Source organism: Eleutherodactylus coqui, chromosome 5 (genome assembly GCF_035609145.1).
Source record: "Eleutherodactylus coqui strain aEleCoq1 chromosome 5, aEleCoq1.hap1, whole genome shotgun sequence".
Classification (NCBI taxonomy): domain Eukaryota; kingdom Metazoa; phylum Chordata; class Amphibia; order Anura; family Eleutherodactylidae; genus Eleutherodactylus; species Eleutherodactylus coqui.
Window position 1 is genome coordinate 143,218,817 of NC_089841.1, and position 17,033 is coordinate 143,235,849.

The window sequence follows — 17,033 nt, forward strand, 5'->3', positions numbered from 1 at the left end:
TGGCTCGTCTGTGCGTCTGTGCTCGTCTGAGACGATCACGGATTATGCAATTCAAACCCGGTCGTGTGCAGAGGGCCTAAAATCAAGGTACCATTCCAAAACTATGAAAGCCAAACAATATTATGCAACAAATCAGTAGACAGCAATATTCTGTTTAGTTTTTTTTTTTATTTTTAAGCTTGATTTGGTTAATAAAGTCTTCTAATTGTGATTTGGTAACTTTTTGCTTTTGAAAATGTATGTTTTGAAATTGTCAGTGTATCTATTACCTTCTACAAGTATCCTTATAAATCTGTTCCTCAATGCCTATACACTTTAGCGCTCACTGGCATGTTCGCCTGTTCTTGACTCTTTTGTGGGAACATGTAGTGACTGGGTGTGATCTTTCTCTTCTGCTCCAAGGCCAGAAACTTGACGCTGAACAAGCTGGGAGTAAAGTCCGCCTTCTTCGATCAGCTCTTTGTGAGTCCCCTGCTGCACCACTTTGCCTTGGTCTAAAACAATGATGTGGTGTGCCTTCTCCACAGTGCTCAGCCTGTGTGCTATTATTAGTAGGGTGCAGCCCTGCAGATCACTGCTCATCGCTTGCTGGATCTGTGAAGGATGAATCATCAACAGTTAGTGATGTGCTGCACATATGTGTGAAAGCTCTAAAACACCAGCCCTCATGTTTATTCAAGACATCAGCAACATAAAAAGTAACACTGAGAGGCGCATGGAGAATAAAGCACCCCAACACAATTTATATAATGCAAATGATTAGGTTTGTAATAGAACATTTTGTAGCAATTAAAACATACATCCAAAGTATTCATATAAAAATTGGGAATTTATTTTATGCTGTAATCTAGTTAAAATACAAGTGACACTTTTGCTTAAATTTAATTGCAAATAAAAATACTTATACAAATGGAAGATCATGTTTAAATAAATAAAATGAGACAAACTATACTCAAAGACAGCATCCATCTATTAAAGCAATATGTTAAAAACTAGGTAAGAAATATATTGTGCAAACACATTATGGGACAAATAAGAAGCTTTTGGATAAACAGTTTGTTTTGTATTGCTTCAAATTTGATTTTGGCTTTAGCACTCAATTAAATTTGAAGGGGTCGGTTAAAAGCCAGGGAAATTCCATGAGAAAGGCACTCCTTAGTTTTGCAGTAATGTATTTCACTTTAGCTTATTTTGGGGGGAGAGAAGCTATTTAAAGAGGACTTAAATCACATCCAAGAGTTTTGTACTTAGCAAGAAAATGTTTTCACCCAATGAAAAAAGTATACAAAATAATGCAATAAAAGGGATTTTACATTATTGTACTTCGCATTGCTACAGTTATTACATTCTGAAGATAATAAATGAGCAGTAATACTGTTGAAATCAGCTTGAAATGTAATTAACTTACCGCATGTTCACTCTCTGCATCTAGTGCACTGGTAGCTTCATCCAAAATAAGCACCCTAGGGTTCCGGATTAGAGATCTAGCAATAGCAACTCTCTGTTTCTGACCCCCTGAGAGCTGTGCTCCCTTCTCTCCTGTTTCTGAAGCACAGAAAAGAATAATGGTATATATTAATAGTGAGATTTAGGAATAGATACTATAAGTATCAGTTAGACATTTTTTTGTGCTACAAACTGTATTAAAATGACATAGAACCCCAACGATCCCAAATACATTGAGACTGAGGACCCTTCAGCCTTTGTTCTCCACACCGGTGCTCCTATTTACTTTCACCCAGAGGTAGTGCTTTACCGTCTTAAAATGCCCAGTCCTTTACATTTGATCTTGTTACAGAGGGTGAATTCACTACATTTCTCTCCTTGATATTTCTAGACACTTTCTTAAACACTTTCCCTTACACCCAACTTCTCATCATTGCCACACAATCATCAATTTTCTCTTTTCTCTGGAACACGCTCTCAATTTTTTCACATCAATTATACATTGGATCAGATATACAAATAATTATCTTCCACCCCAAACACTAGCAGACAAAAAGTGGTGAATGATTTGTAAGGTTTGGCCAAATACCCCATAAACATAATTTTTGTTGTCATGTCTTCCTGTATGCCTGAAACTGTCAGTAACTGAGCTGTTTCCTGCTTTATTCGACTTGCCTGAACATGTCATCAGGCCCACTGTCTTTTAGTTATATTTGACTCACATCTCAGTTTCATTACTACCTTCATATAGTTTTAATAGTACTAGCAAATAGCTTCTTTCACTTAAAGGGGTTGTCTCGCGGCAAACCTCAAAATTTTATATTCCCCCTGTCACCCCCCCCCCCCCCCCCCCCCGGCATAAAATAGCAAATTAAAGCGGTTTTTAAACCGCTTGCTACTCACCGATCCAATGAAATAAGGACTTTAAAAAATCTTCTCCCAAAGATGGCCGCCGGTCCTTTCCCAGGGATGCACTGCGGTTTTCTCCCATGGTGCACTGCGGGTCTTCTCCCATGGTGCACCATGGGCTCTGTGCGTTCCATTGCCGATTCCAGCCTCCTGATTGGCTGGAATCGGCACACGTGACGGGGCGGAGCTACGATGACGACGCGGTGACCAGCTCTCCGGCACAAGCGGCCCCATTCACCAGGCAGAAGACCGCACAGCGCAAGCGCGTCTAAAAAAGCAAGAAGACATCAGAATTAGACGGATCCATGGCGACGGGGACGCTAGCAACGGAGCAGGTAAGTGAATAACTTCTATATGGCTCATATTTAATGCACGATGTATATTACAAAGTGCATTAATATGGCCATACAGAAGTGTATAACCCCACTTGCTTTCGTGAGACAACCCCTTTAAAGATTACATCCAGCAAACACGGCTTAAAAACTATACGGACAATAACTTCTTGACCATTATTGCAGTTACTAACTAGTATTTCATTAAAGGTTTTCCCACAAGCCAAACTAACTTCGTTATTTCTGGGACCACAGGTATGATGCATTATAATACAAATTTTTGAGACTTCTAACCAACAATTTACAAAAAGGAAATCGACAACTTTACTAAAATAAACTCTCCTGATTAGGTCATATTGTTCTCTACAAAATGACGATATTGCTTAAAATTCTATGAGGAAGATATATTTAGACCAGCAGTTCATATGCCAGTGTTAATATGGTCCCAGTCAGCATATGATACAACTAATATATGAAGGGATGCATGCCTCTTCATATATTAAGTGCATCTCGGCTGCTCCATGCGCCTATACAAAAATCTACGCCAGGAGTATATTTCCTGTATAATATATGACTCTTTTTGGTATAAATTATACATAAATGAGTCGATCTTGACGTGCTATGCCTTTTTTTCTAGGAAAGTGGTGTAGCACCGCGTAATTGGCAAAAAGTTGCAAACTTTTTGCACAAGAGAGTCTTGTACCAAATTATGCGACTTTATTTGCACTTAAAAGGCTTAATAAATCTCCCCCTATACCGCCTTCATACGCTGATGGTCCCTATTCATTCCTACCTTTTATTAAAACTCTAAAAACAAATATTTTTTATATGGGAAGGGGAGGGGGAGACCGTATGTAGCTTCATCTATCCTTTATTCCCATCAGAGGAGCAGAGGGCTCCCTCAACCCCTTCAATTGAAAGCCTGATGGAGATGATCTTGTATCCTTGTTTATGTGAAAGGCTTTTTGTCCTTAGGAAAAATAAGTCTCATTCTTTCAGTCTTTGCCGGTCGCCTTGGATGAGATATTCTTAACCATCAGTGAAATGTTCCACTAAATGTAAACGTTTATGCAAACAAGATGTTTTTCCTCTGCTCATTTTTCTTTTGTCAGCAGAGGTTCTCAAAGTACACTTATACACTTAGTGTTCTTCCCTCTCTCTTCTCCTTTCCTCCCTGCCTCAGTTGTAAAATAAGTTACAGATTTTGTCCTATTTAAAAAATGTATAATGTTTATTTTCTTTTGGAAACTCCATAAAGATATTGTAAAAAAAGGAAAAATAAAAACCCCTTAATTTTGATCAGCTTCAGTGCCCTCATGGGATTCCTGTATTTACAGGCGCTGTACTGAAAATGTGGGCAGGCTGTGTATATAATGACATGATGCCATTCCCCAAATTTTCCAATGCAGTGCTGTTGTATCACGGTCACGTGATTCACAGAGTGCTGCAGCACTGTGAGGTATATGCAAATCTAAAACTATGGTGAGAAATGTTTATTTATGCCAATATGTCTTCACATAAATCACTACAAATGCATTTCTGCCATTGAACTATTCCTGCTGCTTATCTGTGCACAGCCATTTGCAGAAAATGTAGGAATCGGTACACTTCAGCTTCACATTCATTTCTACGTGTTCAATTAAACTTAATAGAGCCTATATCAGTCTGTTGACGTGGCCGGTCATGCACAGTGATAAATGGAGTGCAACTTGGGCAAGAGAAGAGACTTCCATCTGACCATATGTAGAACACTATAGCTGCACTCGAAAGAAAAGCAGTGGTCTGTATAGACTTTGCCATCATTTTCAGGAGCAGGAGGAAATCCATGTTTTATTCGTACTTCCTGGAATTGGCAAATGGATTCAAAGTACAATTACATCTGAGTAAATCTGCTACTTCAGTAAGTGGTTTAACATTTTTAAAAGGGGATTTACGAAGACCATTTAAGTTAACCCCTTTAGGGTCTCTATACACTATAGATGACCCACTCTAACCGCATGCAGAATACTACTAATCTGCGTGTGGTTATTGTGGGCATCTGTAGAGTGTATGGGTACCCTAAACAAAACTAGCTCTGATTCAGTCCAACCTGAATTCAGTGGCCAGTGGAGTTTGGGAAACACTAGGTTATACTAATGTCTTCACACAGATTCATTCATTTTATTTGTTGCCCTTTGCTCTATGGATAACTTAAAGGGGTTGTCCCGTGAGAGCAAGTGGTGTTAAGCACTTCTGTATGGCCATATTAATGCACTTTGTAATATACATCGTGCATTAAATATTGGCCATACAGAAGTTATACATTTACCCCTCCGGTGCTGGCGTCCCCATCCCCATGGCGCCGACTAAAGCTGCCTTCTGCCGGGATTAGACGCGCTTGCGCTGTCTGCCCTCTTCTGTCTGGCTCCGGCATGCTCGCACTGCATGCGCAGAAGACCTCTGCAGCGCGAGCACGCCGGAGCCAGACAGAAGAGAGCAGACAGCGCAAGCACGTCTAATCCCGGCAGATGGCAACTTTAGTCAGCGCCATGGAGACGGGGACGCCAGCACCGGAGGGGTAAGTGTATAAGTTCTGTATGGCCAATATTTAATGCACGATGTATATTACAAAGTGCATTGATATGGCCATACAGAAGTGCTTAACACCACTTGCTCTCATGGGACAACCCCTTTGACATTCAGTTCCACATCAAAAAAGCTCTCCACAGTGTTGCACAATCTTTCATGTCCATCACCAGGAATTCTTCCAACCTGCACATTAAGGCTACATTCACATCTAGTGGATTTTGGTGCTGATCAATGTCAGATTCCGCACCAAAATCCGCATCACAACCTGCATACAACACTTGGATTTTGATGAGGATTTCAAACCCTCATTTAAAGATGTGAAATCTGCTCTGAATATCTGCAGCATAAATTGACTTGCTGTGGATTTAAAAGAAATCAGTCATCAACTATAAGCACCATAATTTCTTGAAATCTCATTCACTTTGCTGCTACTCCAATGCAAATTCGCCGTAGAAAATCAGTAGCGTATACGATACAAATGAACATACCATTACTGTGTAATACTTTGCAGCTAACTAAACCTATCCATAAACGTATATAGATGATCTATAAAGAGGCACAATAATCCTTCTCACAATTATACATGCTAGTCAACAAATATCCTTGTGGTATCTATTCTCTATCAATTTGATTACATTCAGTTATGTGGGAGATAAAAATCTATGTAATAAATTAATACCTGTATCATACCCAGTCTGAAGCTCCATAATAAAATTATGTGCATTGGCTCGTTTGGCAGCACTTATAATCACTTCAAGAGGGACAGAACTTAAACCATAAGAAATGTTACTCTGAATGGAACGGGCAAATAGCACAGGTTCTTGGCTTACCAATGATACCTATCAGAAGAAAGAAAAAAATACATTAGCAAACCAATGCTGAAAAGCAAGCACCAATAATATTGAAAGGGGTCTACCGGCCTCAGATCCCCCCCACTGGTCAATTGATCGCCATGCCAATGCGCTAATGTACAGAGTTTACATGTTGCAAGCAACATAAAGCTCATACTGCAATATTCCGGGATGGTATTATAGGCTACTATTGATGGTATAGGATATCAATAGTTCAGTCCCGGAAAACCCATTTAACCCTTTCCAATATCAGAGCTGTACAGGCTTAAACCATAATGTCGGAAGTACAACGTTGGATCGGAAAGGGTTAAAGCGTACATGAGTTTTCAACAAGTTTTCAAAATATAACAAGGTTCTCCTTAACCGGTCATTTGCTTCTTTTTGCATCTTTTTCATGTTTATAAGTTCCGGTTTTCAGGCAGTCTCCTTATTTTTCTGCCACCCTTCTTTTTGTATTACACTTTCAGGGAGTGGGCATGTAGCGAGCCTAGCATTCTGCCAGTAGTTTGCTGTCCTGACTTCCTTCCCTTGACTCCAATGCTGCACTGCTGTCTGGTCCAATCAGCAGGAAGGCAGTGTCTGAATGCCTACCCTCTGATTTCCCAGGACAATTCAGGCATTCAGAGACATTATGGTCAAATGGTTAGTAAACCCAATATAATGTGTACAAACTCACACACACGTACATGCTGTAACAGCAAGAGAGGCAGAAATTGTGAAGATTGCAGGCACTGTGTCTGCAGATGTCCACTTAGGAAGATAGGTCCCCCCACACACACATTCTAGCATCCCAGTTATTATAGAAGCTTAGTACGTCACAACAGGCAGTGGATTGCAGAAAGGCTGGAAGGGAGAGCTTTAGTTGTAGCCACTTCATACTTGAGTTACAATGGTAAAACAACAACATTTCTAATAGAAGTATATTACGAGATTGATGAGACACACACAGGCAAGACAAGAACACATGTTGTCCAAAAGATTAGTGCCCCCTTGAAGCTAGCAATAGAATACTCCTAAAGAGGAGACCTATTCTTTTCTACCCTAACCAATACACATACACAGCCAGCTCTCAATAGAAGAGGTGTCTTCTCCCATACGTATTAGATGTTCAATTGGACCTACCAAACATCAATGGGTTTGGCCATCACAGGGGTTGTACCAGAATTAATTTTTATCACCTATCTATAGAATAGGTGATAAATGTTTGATAGGTGGAAGTTTCACTGCTGAGACCCCCACCAATCCTGGGAATAAGGGAATGTGTCCCCCTCTTCTCATCACTGCAGGGATGTTTCTCCTATGTGCAGTGACATCAGACTGAATGAAACATTTACTTTGTACTTGTACAGAAATTATCCTAACACAATCTCTAATAATTAAATGTCTGTAGTTTACAAGAACATATTTATCTATGGAGGATAGTCTAGAATAGATAAACAGACAAGAAGAGATAGACACATAATTACATACCCTTGAATGCAGGTATTTATGCTCATACAGTTTAATTGGATGACCATCAAGGAAGACGTCTCCTTCCTGCACAGGGTAAAAGTTTTCCAGAATGTTCACACAAGAACTTTTCCCGCTACCAGATGGACCCACTAATGCAGTGACTTTTCCAGGGTATAGTGTGAAGGACAGATTCTAAATGCAGTCAAAATTAAGAAATATGTTACATACTGAGTAAACTTAAAGGGGTTGTCTGAATACTGGACAACATTTCAGGAATAGCTTGGACTAACGTAACTTAATCAGAGCTGTACTCACCTGTCCTCAGCCATGAGGATCCAGCGATGTTGCCCTGCCATCCTACCAGTGATTGTTGTAAATGAAGACATCAGTAGAAGTCACCTGATCACTGCAGCCAGAGGCTGCAATGTCTCTGTTGTGAAGTACTGCCACCCAGGATATGAGTGCTGATGCCAAGAGTTCAGGAACGTGACGCTGCAGTAGTCACCTGACTTCCGTTGACATCATCTTCACAACAATCACTGGGCGGATAGAGGGACAAAATCTCTAGATCCCCATGACAGAGGACAGGTGAAGTCAGGCCTGTTTGTTACCTTAAGCCAGTTTGAGCTGTTGCTGAAATGTTGTCCAGTACACGGACAATCACCTGCTATATCTAAGGCTTTGAACACACTGGTATCAAGACGTTGCCATTTATAGCAGCCATGACAGATATGATGATCAGTCATGATCTGTTTTATTCTTACTTCCAATAACCCTTTCCAATCTAATTTTGGATTCAGGGTTTCCTAAAAGGCTTCCTCTTTTTGTTGTTATACAATGTTGCCATCTGCTGGCTAAAGCCAGTGTGTGTGCGCCAGAGAGGCTCCGACAACAGAGTGGCTGGCAATAGACGGTAAGAATACCCTGTCGGACGTCTTCTGACATTGGAGCTGTACAAACTTCAATCAGAATGTAGGAAAACATCAGACAGTGGATTGGAAAGGGTTAACTTAGAATAAGTCACAGTAGGATTCTGCAAGGTATCAGTTTTTATACTGAATAGAGTACTACAACATGCTAACCTATTCTGACCATCAAAAAATATAGGAAACCTGACATAAAAGAAATAATGCAAATGTAAACGACAGTCATAAAATGCTCCAAATTAACTATAGCATGCCATTCCTAGGCTGGGCTATTACCATTATTACACAGTACAAACATAATAGTTTCTTGGAACAAAAGTCAGCTGTAGATAAAAGGGCAGGATGTAAAATACAATCCTCTTGAGTAGAGTAGATTTATATGCCCTGCAAAAAACAGGTTTCTTTTATAATCAGTCCCCAGAACTGAAACAGTAGTACTGTGTGTTGTAGCAATGCACTCTTTATGAGGCAGAAAACCACTGAACCTCGGCTTTGTGCTCTTTGTCACAGAAAGATATTTTGATGGTTCTTGTAATGAAAGAAATGCCTGTTTTGCTGCAGACCTACACCAACTGCACATTGCTGAACGTTAATTTGATGAAGGCAGTGAAGTTTCCCAAGGGAATATCTGCCAAAGATGATGAGCAGGAAGATACAGCAGCTTATAATCATGCAGGTCTCTATACAAAGAATAGCAAAGATGAAGTCTTAAAGGGTTTGCTCCACGGCAAATATTGTTTATAGTTAAAGGGCCACTCCTGCAAAAACACATTTTCAATCTTTGCACCCTTACCCCTTTGTCTGTCACACTTTGGACGTTTTCCACATATATCATAAATAAATACTACCCTGTTTTTTTAGAATTCTCCCTGCTTTCTCTTTCTCTATGCTGTGCTTGCAATCCTATGATGCAATGGCAGAGCAGCACATGACCAGCTAGAGCTAGTACCATCTCTGCTTGGTGGGAGGACACTGTAATTGTTATTACCTTCTACATTTACCTAAATACGCTAAAGTCCATAAGCATACAGTCAGAAAGCTGATCTGTGATCTCCTTCATTATAACTGTGCAACAGAAGCCTCTATTCATCAGTAACTATGATAAGAGTTTCTGTCCTCCCCTTATGAAGAGCCTGTGGGGTAGAGTAATGTAATTTCATTATACTGGATAGTGCTGACTGATAAAGGGACTTGTTAAGAGAGCACAAAGTCAAGCAAATCTTAGGTGGTCACAATGACATCATATGACCCACCTGAAAAGAAGGACTCCAGGAATATCCACATAGAAACAGATAACCAACCAAAGTGCTACTAGTAAACTTATAGAAACTGGATAAATAGATACATAATGAATGAAAAAAAAAGTTGCTTTTGTCTTCTGTTTTGATGTCAGAGGAGATGCTGAACAAGTGATGAGAGCGTCAGACAGCATTACTGCAGTTGCTCAGCACTTCCTCTGACAAGCAGAGAAGATGCTGCAGCTTCAGAGCAGCCAACTCACCACACTGGAAATATCCCCACATACCTAGAGGAGTAAGACTGAGCATATGTGGCCGCCTTAGATCACTTATTGAGGTGAACACAGAATACAAATAGGTGACACTATTTTTACACTAGCCCTGGAATATCTGGGGACAAACTTTGTTTAATAAGTGTACATACCAAAAATGTTTATAATTATGGGCCACATTTAACTATAAACAATATTGTTCAAGGAATAGCCCCTTGCACTCAAAACTAAGCACCCCAATCTTTGTTTTTACTTGCTAATTGACTGCTCCCACTAAATGTTTTCCCAGTTGCTTTATCTGACTTACTGTACCTTGAGTACTTGTGCTGCTGGTCGGGTAGGATATGCGAAAGTGACATTTCGGAACTCTATTTTCCCTTCCAAATGGTCAGGAGCAAAGGTTCCATCACAGACCATTTTTGGTCTACGATGTATGAACTCAAACACTTTTTCTGCTGCACCGACGCCCTGCATTAACCCTCCATAAACTGATCCAACAGACTGTAAAACACAAATGACCAAAAGAGCTATTAAAAACAGGAATAAAAAAACAGAAATAAAATTATACACAAAAGTCAGCAGTATTAGGGTGGTTTGACACGGGCGAGAAAATTGTGCTGCTGCGATAGGCCTTAGTCAGACGGGCGTTTTTTCGCCCGATTTGCGCATGCATCCGGCGATTTTTTAAAACCATTGCTTTGCAATGGTATCGGACACATGAGCGCTTTATATGCGCTCGTCCGATAAATTATAAAACAGAAATCGCAGATCGCACCTATCTGCGATCTGCGATTCCTGTTCTCTTCTCTATATGCGTTCAATGGGGCCGGCGGCAGCAGCACCGACCCCATTGAGAACATATAGTAGACAAATCATTCTCCTCTGCCACAGCTGTAACAGCTGTGGCAGAGAAGAATGATGTTTGCCCATTGAATTCAATGGAGCCGGCAATACAGCCGGCTCCATTGAAAGCAATGGACTGCCGGCGTGTGTGGGATGAATTGTCGGGAAGGGTTTAAATATATAAGCCCTTCCCTGCAATTCATCCAGAAATGTGTTAAAATAAAAAAATATATATATACTCACCTTGTCCCGGTAGCCGGAGTTCAGCGCGGCCGGCCTGCAGTGGGTGTGAAGGGGGTGTGAGTGAGAGCTGCCTCTGATTGGCTCAGCGCTGAGCCAATCAGGGGCAGGCCTGACTCACACCCCCTTCACACCCACTGCAGACCGGCCGCGCTGAACTCCGTCTGCCGGGACAAGGTGAGTATATATTTTTTTTATTTTAACACATTTCTGGATGAATTGCAGGGAAGGGCTTATATATTTAAGCCCTTCCCGCCAATTCATTCCACACTCGCCCGCAGCGCATTGCTTTCAATGGAGCCGGCTGTATTGCCGGCTCCATTGAGTGCAATGCGCTAGACAGTTTTGGCCCGTTTCTAATGAAACGCGGCTAGGAGCAGATTTTCGGGTGATTTTCGGGCCCCGGTCACGCGATTTGTGGATGCGCATCCGTCATGCGATCCGCAAATCGCGTGAAAAAACGCCCGTCTGACTAAGGCCATAGTCAGTAAAAAATGATTTACAGTGGTTTCATTCCCATCTGCGATGTTTTCACTAATGCGATGTTGAGTAAAAAAAAAATGTGGCTTGCTCTATCTTTCAGCAATGTGCGATTTTTAAATTTTTTTTTAACTCTCCCATGTATTCCTATGGAGGCTTCTTTTTATCGCATCGCAACACGATTTTAACATTACAAAGTCCCATTGATTTTTGGAATAAAAAAATTGCGCAATTTTATTGCAGGTGACAGCGATACGATGTGAGATTAATCTCCAAAAAAAGCATAGCTAACGCTCACAAATCATAGTGAATAAAGCTGCGATTTTGCCATGGTTTTCTTGCGGCAAAATCATTCATTCAGCGAGAGCTGCCTGTGATTGGCTGAGGGATTTTAATTCCCCGCCTGCTGAAAGAACTGCATTGCAGAGCCGGGGACAACGCAGAGAGGACGCGGCTGAGCCCCGGCAGCTGATGATAGGGGAGTATGTGGTTTTTATTATTTTTAACACCACTTTGCCTTGTTTTTCAGGGAAGGGCTTATATTTAAAGCCCTTCCCTGAAAAACTTACTATTGGGCGCTGGCAGCTGTGACAGCTGTGGTAGGGAATTCTTTATTCCCCGCTGGGATTTAGAATTCCTTTGCCACATCTGTGACAGGTGCAGCAGGGAATTCTTTAATCCCTGCGGGGGACACGGCAGCAGCGGACAGGTAAGTATATATATATATATATTTTTTTTTTTTAAACTCAAATGGTTGTTTTTCAGGGAAGAGCTTATATTTAAAGCTCTTCCCTGAAAAACAATTAAGGGGTGCTGGTAGACCATTGCCTTCAATGGAGCCGCCGGCAGTAGCCATGGCTCCATTGAAGGCAATGCGTGCATTCCCTATGGTGCACAAATGTCCTATCTTTACAGGCGCACGCCTGTAAAACACAGACATGTGAACACACTATAGGGAATGCATTGGATGTAATAGACGCTTGTTTTTGTGTGTGCATATGCACTCACAAAAACACGCTCGTTTGAAGCCAACCTAAGTTACTGAGCGTGCGTGACCAGCAACACCGGGTACATTATACGGACGGTTTAAGAAGGAATCAAGAAATCCAGGAGGCCACATAAGAAATATCTAGAACAGGACCATTTTTGTAATTTATTCCTTTGTTTGAAATCTTGTTATCCTTTGCACGAACTAACAGAGGCAATTAGTATACAAATTGCGGAAAACCATTTTGAAATAATAAAGCACGAAAGCATTCTTAAAGAGATATTATGGTTTCAGCAAATAAAGGTTATTTTTTTGTATATTTAAAAGGTATACAGTTTTCTAATATACTTACTGTATTATTTCCTGAGAGTTTTCAAAAGCTCTGCAGAAGAAAAAGAAACCTTCATTGTTTACTTTAGTTGATAAAAATGTGTTTTTTTATGAGATGGACAATACTTGTATAAGTTGTCATCATTAAAAAGAATAACCTTTATTTGCTGAAAATGTAATACGTGGTAAAGTGGATTTCCTCAGGATAGCTCATCAATATGAGATTGTTGGCGTCTGCCACTACGGACCACTGCTGATCAGCTGTTTCAAGAGGCCACGGTGTTCAGATCAGTGCCACAGCCTTTCCTCAGACCTGTTACATCACATTCATCATATAGCCTCAAGTGAATGGGATTGAGCCACGATACCAGACACAGCTGTCGTCAAACGTATGGCACTGTGCCTGGTATGCAGTGAACTGGCCACAGCGCTTGCATGAGTGCTGCGGCCACTTAGAGCAGCTGATTAGCAGAGGTCCCAAGAGAGGGACCCCCACTGATCTGATATAATCTATCCTGGGAATAGATCGTCAATATATTAGTACCAGAAAATCCCTTTAATATTGTCTATTAATATTATGAATTGTGTTCCTAGTTTTCATTTTAAGAAAACGGCTTAAAACTTTGGTGACGATATTAGATCAGCTCTTTCTTTAACGATCAGCCATTAAATACCTATGCACCCTGAATTGAATATTAATCACTTTACTTATCCCACTGTCATGTTCATAGTTTCAACTTTCAGAAATCTTTCTCATTCCATGTTCTACAATCCTCAAAATGTATCATATTAGTAGAGAAAAGACAGCAACAGAGCGAGCACAGGACAGCCAGTATGTCATACGTCTGTTTGTGGCAGCGGACTTACCTCCATACAGTCACCCAGGAGAAATTCATAAATCACAAAAGAGATCAGGTTACCGCTTGTCATTTGTCCGGATATCACAAGATGGCCACCATAGTACAGAATACTAATCTGTAGCACTAACTGAGTAAACTAGAGAAAAAAATAATAAAGTGTTAAAGTATTTTAAAGAAAGTATTAATACATTTTGCATGATACATATAGATAGTGGCACAAACAAGCCTGGTGATGACAATGCACATTTATTAGCTAAAGTACATAATATAGAACATACTTACTCCAGTAGACCACACATAATAAGTATATGCAATAGCTTCCTTTTTGTACAGAGAGAAAACTTGCTGCAGTTTTTCACTATATACATTTGCCTCTGTCTCTTCATTGGCAAAACTGCGGACAGTTTTGATTGCAGAGATTGTTTCTTCCGCAGTGCTGTTGGCCTTTGCTAAAGCAGTCTGAACTTCTTTGGCAAGTTTCTTTGGAGGGAATGCAAGAGAGAAAGAAAGGCTTTGGACACATCTGGGAAATTTCTCAGTCTGACACAAAACTAATTCCATAAACAGATCTCCATTTTTAATCGGCCAAACGTATGGTATCTGCAGCTTAGAAGGACTGTATACTACAAAGACCATAAATCTACATGTGAAATTAATCAAACACATTTAAGTTAGTACAGTACAAACAATACAGCCATTGGGATCTTGCCAATCTATGGTTTGTAGAGTGTGCAGACCTCCAAAGCAACACTTTCAAAAGACTATGATTGACTTTATCCATTCTCATCTGCACTCAATCTAGTCCCTGTTTCATCATGAAAAAGGAACCTGCAGGGGCAATCAGAAGTGAAGACCAAGGGGCTATCAGACAAAACAATATTTTAGGATTTATTTAAAGAATAACTAAGCTTTTTAGGAAAAAAAAAAAACAACAACTTTTGACGTAATAGTGACATGTCACAGGTTTTGATCGGTGGAGGTCCAGGTGCTGAAACCCCCACCAATTGTTAAACGGGCAGAAACACTCAGCAGAGCGCTGTGTCCATCCGTCTGTCATTGTGAACGGTGTACAGGCTCCAGAGACTTTCTATGAAGCTTGTACACAAGCAGTGGCAGAAACACTCGAATGGGCACAATGCTTGGGTGAGTACTTCTGCCCATTCGTTTAAGTGATTGATGGGGGTTTCAACACGTGGACCTTCACCGATAAAAACTTTTGACATGTGAGATAGTAAAATGTCGGAAGTGTTTAAATAAGTTAGTTATAATTTAATTCTGAAAGCAGTAGTTATTGTCAGTTAATATTAACTGAATGAGGTTAATTATATGCACAAATTATAACTAAACACACTTAGGCCGGGATCACACAATCATGTGCATTCATTTGCGATGCATTTTTGTGCATTGGGCGTTGTGTATTAGCGTGTGCAACAACGTTTTTCACTGCACTTTTTGCACACACAAGTTGTATGCAATTGAGCGTGCAAAAAAAAAAAAAATGCACCGATGCTCTGAGCCATTGTAATGACCAATTAGTTTAATGAGTTCAAGATGTGTTCTTTCCCTGTGCAAATGCGCAGCAAAATAACGCGACTTTGTAAAAAAAAATAAATAAAAATTATAATAATATATCACCTCTCAGGCGCTGTCATCTCCCGCATGTCTTCTGCCAGTCCTTCCTGGATTGGAGGATCAAAATTCCTGCCTCCGGGAAGGGCTGGCTGTGATTGGTTCACGAGTGCCGTGGCTTAGCCAAATCAGTGATTTTGATCCTTCAATCCAGGAAGGACTGGCAGAATAGTAAAGACAAGTTCCGGAGGTGAATAGGAGATGCACTCTGGAGATGACAGCGCCTCTTAGGTGATGTTTTTTTTTTGATGCAGCTATAATTTAGTTTAGGGCTTTTAACAGTAGGATTTTCTGCTGTAAAAGTTGCATCGCACTGCATGAAAACTGCATTTTCGTGCGATGCGACGCAACAGAAAGGAAGACTCCATAGGGAAACACAGAGTAAAAAAAAATTTAAATATTGCGACTCGCGGCTGTATAGAGAATACTGTGTAGAGATTTTGTAGTCTTAGGGTGAAGTCACATGAACGTATATCGGCTCGGTTTTTACGCCGAGCCGATATACGTTGTCCTCCTGTGCAGGGGGGGGGGGGGGAGGATGGAAGAGCCAGGAGCAGGAACTGAGCTCCCGCTCCCCTCTCTGCCTCCTCTCCGCCCCTCTGCACTATTTGCAATGGGAAGAGGCAGGGCAGGGCCAAGTTCTGAGAATTAGCCCCGCCCCCGTCCCACCGCTCCCCATTGCAAATAGTGCAGAGGGGCGGAGAGGAGGCAGAGAGGGGGCGGGAGCTCAGTTCCTGCTCCTGGCTCTTCACCCCCCCCCCTGCACACGAGGACAACGTATATCGGCTCGGCGTGAAAACCGAGCCGATATACGTTCGTGTGGCTTCACCCTTACTCTCAGCCAATCACAGGCGGCTCTCGACTGTCAGTCATTCAGCGAGAGCTGCCTGTGATTGGCTAAGGTGCTCAGCCAATTAGAAGCAGCTGTCTGCTGAAAAACAATTGCAGGATGGGAATACTTTACTTTCTGCAGATGTGGCAGATGCAGCAGGGAATTCTTTTTCTTGGGGAAGAAAATGAAGAAAAAATTTTTTACACTAAAACTTTTGTTTTTCAGGGAAGAGCTTATATTTAAAGCTCTTCCCTGAAAAACAATTATAGGGTACCGGCAGACCATTGTCTTCAATAGAGCCGCGGCTCCATTGAAGACAATGCGTGCATTAGAATTTTTGTTATAGTTTTTTTCAGTAAAATTCTTGTTTTTCATGGAAGAGCTTATCTTTAAAGCTCTTCCCTGAAAAACAATTACGGGGTGTTGGCAGACCATTGCCTTCAATGGAGCCGCCGGCAGCAGCCGCGGCTTCATTGAAGGCAATGTACGGACCTTCGTACACGCGTGTTTTTGCACGTACAGGGGTGCACACCTATGTATGCACACACTCGTGTGAAGCCACCCTAAGGATGTAAAAATGTGTGTTATGATTTCTTATTGTGAAGTTCTGGTACAATATTAATTTCAGCTATTAATATTGTTGAAAGGAAATCTTTTACTGATCTTTTAGGTCAATCTCCCCACAAAACTAAGAAAAATCTGAACAAAACAGTTTTGGTTAATTGATGATTAATATCCATTCAGTCGCATTCAACTTTTGGTCACTCTATGGATCAATGTTCTCCATGCGTTCCTGTCTTTCATCGCTTCTTTCAGTTCAGCGATAGACAGGTTGGT

General features: G+C 41.0%; 1 protein-coding gene across 1 annotated transcript in view; it reads right to left on the reverse strand.

The window, feature by feature from the left end:
- Positions 1–165: 165 nt before the first annotated feature.
- The window catches only part of ABCB9 (ATP binding cassette subfamily B member 9), a 47,263-nt gene continuing 30,395 nt past the window's right edge, over positions 166–17,033 (reverse strand). Inside the window, exons 6-12 of the mRNA XM_066603326.1 lie at positions 14,018–14,215; positions 13,743–13,871; positions 10,307–10,495; positions 7,577–7,750; positions 5,935–6,094; positions 1,409–1,545; positions 166–594 (exon numbers count right to left, since the gene is read on the reverse strand). Of these exons, the coding sequence (XP_066459423.1) occupies positions 316–594; positions 1,409–1,545; positions 5,935–6,094; positions 7,577–7,750; positions 10,307–10,495; positions 13,743–13,871; positions 14,018–14,215 (1,266 nt within the window). The 3' untranslated portion in view covers positions 166–315. The remainder of the gene's footprint in view (positions 595–1,408; positions 1,546–5,934; positions 6,095–7,576; positions 7,751–10,306; positions 10,496–13,742; positions 13,872–14,017; positions 14,216–17,033) is intronic.